The sequence below is a fragment of the Alligator sinensis genome, unplaced genomic scaffold (assembly GCF_000455745.1).
Source record: "Alligator sinensis unplaced genomic scaffold, ASM45574v1 scaffold990_1, whole genome shotgun sequence".
NCBI lineage: Eukaryota > Metazoa > Chordata > Crocodylia > Alligatoridae > Alligator > Alligator sinensis.
In genome coordinates this window covers 285,325-289,559 of record NW_005842506.1, presented here as the reverse complement: position 1 = coordinate 289,559, position 4,235 = coordinate 285,325, and the positions used below count along the sequence as shown (strand labels likewise).

The 4,235-nt window shown below is 41.7% G+C and overlaps 1 protein-coding gene across 1 annotated transcript in view; it reads right to left on the bottom strand.

The window, feature by feature from the left end:
• The window catches only part of LMTK2 (lemur tyrosine kinase 2), a 70,685-nt gene that overhangs the window by 65,906 nt on the left and 544 nt on the right, over window positions 1-4,235 (bottom strand). Inside the window, exon 2 of the mRNA XM_006031471.3 lies at window positions 178-237. Coding sequence (XP_006031533.1) covers window positions 178-237 — 60 coding nt within the window. The remainder of the gene's footprint in view (window positions 1-177; window positions 238-4,235) is intronic.

The window sequence follows — 4,235 nt, the reverse complement described above, 5'->3', positions numbered from 1 at the left end:
GGAGCCCACAGCGCCCGCGACCCTCACAGACCCCCGCCGGCCCCTGCAGCCGCCGCCGCCATCTTCCGGGCTGCCTTAGCGGGCGGGGTGGAGCTAAGCGAGGATTGGCACGCCTCTACACGAATCGGGCTAGCCGTCCCGCCCAAGAGGCGGGAGTAGTGGCTGGACGGGGCTCACCCGTGATGGACGTGTCCTCCCGCCAACCCGCGCGGAGTAGGCGAGAGCGGGGCGGTGGGACTGTCCGAATGAGGGATTGACAAACATCCTCGCCAATCAACCTGCAACTAGGGCGTAGAGGCGGGCACCCGGGGGCGGGATGTATTCGAGATTGAAGCGCCGATTGGCCAACCAGGAAATAAAGGTGATTCGGTCGGTGGGAGCAGAAAATGAAGCTGGGAGGGGGATTAGGAGGGAGGCGGAGAGCGCCCCCTGCAGGGTGCTGCGCTGGAATGAGGGTTTAGGGTTATTCTTGCTCTGAAATAAAGAATAAAAAACCAGTTGAAGTAGGGGGGATGGTTTTAATTGAGATAAACGCTGAGATACTCTAGCAATGAGGAAACGCCGAGAAATACATGACGACACGGGGATCCTGGTTTTCTCTGATTTTTCTTTTTTTTTAAATCCCCAATTTTTGGTTAAAAAAAAGTAACCCCCAATCCACGCTTTTCTGTGATTTAAATGAAACACTACTAATATACATGAGTGATGTTTCATTTTAATCACGGAACTATGTAGATTGGGGGTTACTTTTTTATCATCGTTGATGACGAACGAATGAGATTTCCCGTTTCAGTCATTTCGCAGAGACCTCTAATTACATAGAGATTAGATAAGGCTTTGGGAGCACACATTGTCCAAAGACATGTTCAATGACTGAGCAACTCAGACTTCTGCAAAGAAAAGCTATAGGAACTAATGAAATTATGACAGTAGATCCAAATACAGGTTGCCCTCGCTTTATGCTGTAGACGCCTTCCTGGAAAATGGCGCATAACTCGAATTCGCATAAAGGGAACCCACTTTACAATGTAACAAATAGGGATACGTTCCAAGACCTCGACTGTACTGACCCCCAGACCCATTTCTACCACTTTTACAAGATAATTTTGGTACTCGCCAGCAGCAGAGGGGGGAGGAGATAAGCTAGTGGGATGCATAGAAGCCATAATGGGGACGGCAACTACAGAAACACGTCGCACACAATGAGCGAGGAGCACAGATCCACACAGGAGACTATATTTTGGTGTGTGTCACTCCCACAATGCATCGCACAAAGCAGCTGACTGCGGGCTTCCACCACACTGATCGCAAATGAGTGAATTTGCCTCGCATATAACAAATTTTTGGTATAAAAAGGGTCTTTGCATAAGAGCCAATTCGCACATACAGAACCCGCATAAAGCAAAGGAGACCCATACACAAACCCAGACCTCAAATCCTTCCCATGTCTTCAAGCAAGTTTCCTAAGGTCATTTTCCCTGTAGAGAAGGAATCCACTTAAAATCTAACCACCCAACTAATATCTAGTCTGCCCCTATCTTATCACTGGCTTGCTGGCACCAATTGCATTACCAGATGACCCATATTCCTATGGTGTTCTAATTAGCTTTCCTTCTCAGGGTTGTATTTCCTTCTCAGGGTTATATTTTCCTTGCACTGTGATATGCTGAATACATCTTTTTTGGGTTTTAGAATAAACTATTGTTAATGGCCTAGGTTGCTGGTTATAAAGATTTTAATTTCAGCAATAAGCGCTCCCAGGTTATCCTTTACCTAGTTCTTCACACCCACCTCAGGAGCTGGAAAATAAAAGATCAAAAATAAATTTACCATGAGAGTATGTCACTCTTATAATAAGATTTTAACTTTGTCTCACCAAATAGCTGCTGCTTCTGCAGACAGTAGTCTAGAAAGTTTAAGGCGCAGTACACAGAAAATAAAATCATGACAGCAATGTATGCGACTGCACACAGCACAAACGTAATGATGTAAAGTAGTTATTGCTACTACTGGGGAGAAGAATGAGGTAGATGAGTAACACTTTATACCCTAATTGTCTGGGCCTGACATTTCTCTTACTTACATTAGTGCTAGTTAAGAGTAACTGTTTATAGAGTTGCCAAAACTCTGGTATAAAATTATGAAAATAAGAGGGACATCAGGCCCTGTGCATTTTTAATAGTAAAAATATATATAAAACCCCCCACTAAGAATACTTTTAAAACCTCCACACCCTTATCATATCTCCCATCTCCTGCCTAGATATGTCTAATTCTTCAAGGGATTTAGACGCCTAACTGTCATTGGTTTTAATGGGATATAGATGTCTAGGTATTTTTGAGGATATGGGTTTAGGGCCTATATACACAGTTGGATTACATTACATCTGTTGCCCATCAGTAAATTTATAACATTCTCATTTCAGCTATGAAAAGAAAAGCACTTAATGCTGCTTTAAATGCTGCAAGCTGTTTTATTTCACAATCTACTGCATCATATTTGAACATCAGGATTGTGATGCAATTTACTGACAAAATGCCATGTTCCAACATCATCTGGGATTTAATGCTAGGATATCATCAAAGGTACTAGTCAACATGCCATTTTATAATAATACATTCAAGGTACACAGCCAGGCGGGGGCAAAGTTCCATGTAACTGAAATCCCAGTCCTTTGATTTTCCTACTACCCAGAGTTTTTCCCGTCTTCAGACAACCATCAATATTACAGTGGTACTTACATAAAATCTATCCTCTTACCATCGGCAGGAACTGCACAATTTACCAATCTATGACTGTTGCAGTTAGACATTCACAGCAATTATATTAGGCTGGCAAATAGTCCAAAAGACATTGAAAAATTAAACATTTCTAGACATATTTACTAAAGTAAAAGGACATTTTCTTATACACAAAACGGGCTATATATTTTCTTCTAGCACAGCCTCATGTTTCTTGATTATGCGGTGTTATCATCACCAAATTACTGAAGCTGCTGTTCTGTGTAGGAGGTGTTAAAACCTTTTTTTAAGAGACAGATAATTGGATTAACTGAAGGATGCTGAGGGTTTTATTTTTGGTAGATTTTCTTAAATGCTTTTGATAACATCCTGGTTTGAAAGGAGCATTGTCTAGCAGCTAGAGCATGGATCTGGGAGTCATGAGTGCTAGGTTATATTACTAGCCATGCTGGAGATGAACTGTGTGACCTCATTTAAGCTCTCTGTGCCTCAGTTTCTCCAGTGTATAACACTTCCTTACTTCCCTGGAGACTCTGAAACTAGATCAGTATCTCTGAAGAAATCTAAGATACTTGCTATATACCTGCTTTGGATGGCAAAGTACTATTCTTACTGATATACTCTACTTGAGCAATAGTATCTTCCATTGCTCTAACATCTTCCTTTATAAATTAAGCTACATAATTTACAGGGAAGCAAGTATAAAATTCCCACTGGAGGAAACAGAGACAGAGGGATGGGGTTATTTTCAGCTCATTTTTGTATTTGTGGTACTGCAAAGGTTTGCTGGCCCCTGGTATATAGCTTCTAGCCACCTCAGCAGAATGGGCCTGAGAAGCAGGCAAATGCTAGGCATTCTCTCCATGGATCCTACAAAGAGGGCAGGAAGAGGGGCCAGCATAAAGTGACTCCTGCCACTTCTATCTCAGCTAATTCTGCCTCAGGAGATATCCTTAGGGAGCTGTTTTGTCCCCTTTAATGTTGCCAGACAGGCCAAAAGAGGTTCAGTGCAACTAAGAACTTAGGCAAAAAATTAGTAACACAGAATATAACACAGAATCAGTAGAAGAGCTGAGAGTAGAGCCAGGGTCTGCTTATAGCCCGGTCACTGTTTTATCCATTAGGATTCCATTCCTCTCCCACACGTGAATATTGAAGACTTTCTCCAGAAAAAATGCACCATCTGGTAATTTCTGGAGGGTTTTTTCCTTACCCTACATGTTTTTCTACTATCAGCTCTGACCTTTTCTATTTAACAAACAGACTGTTTTACCCATTTATTTTAAATTAAACTTAAATTAATACAGCTGACTGTGTAACAGCCCGTTCCATCTGCTTGGCTGCAAAGTAGCTTGATGATGTTTTTAAAGCTCTGGAAATAGTGTTTATCATTAACCTGTGTGAAGAATCAGCCATGAGAGCACACAACACATAAAGATATTATATGAAAAAATGGTTATGGAATAACAAATGTAAAAGACAAAAAAAAGAAAA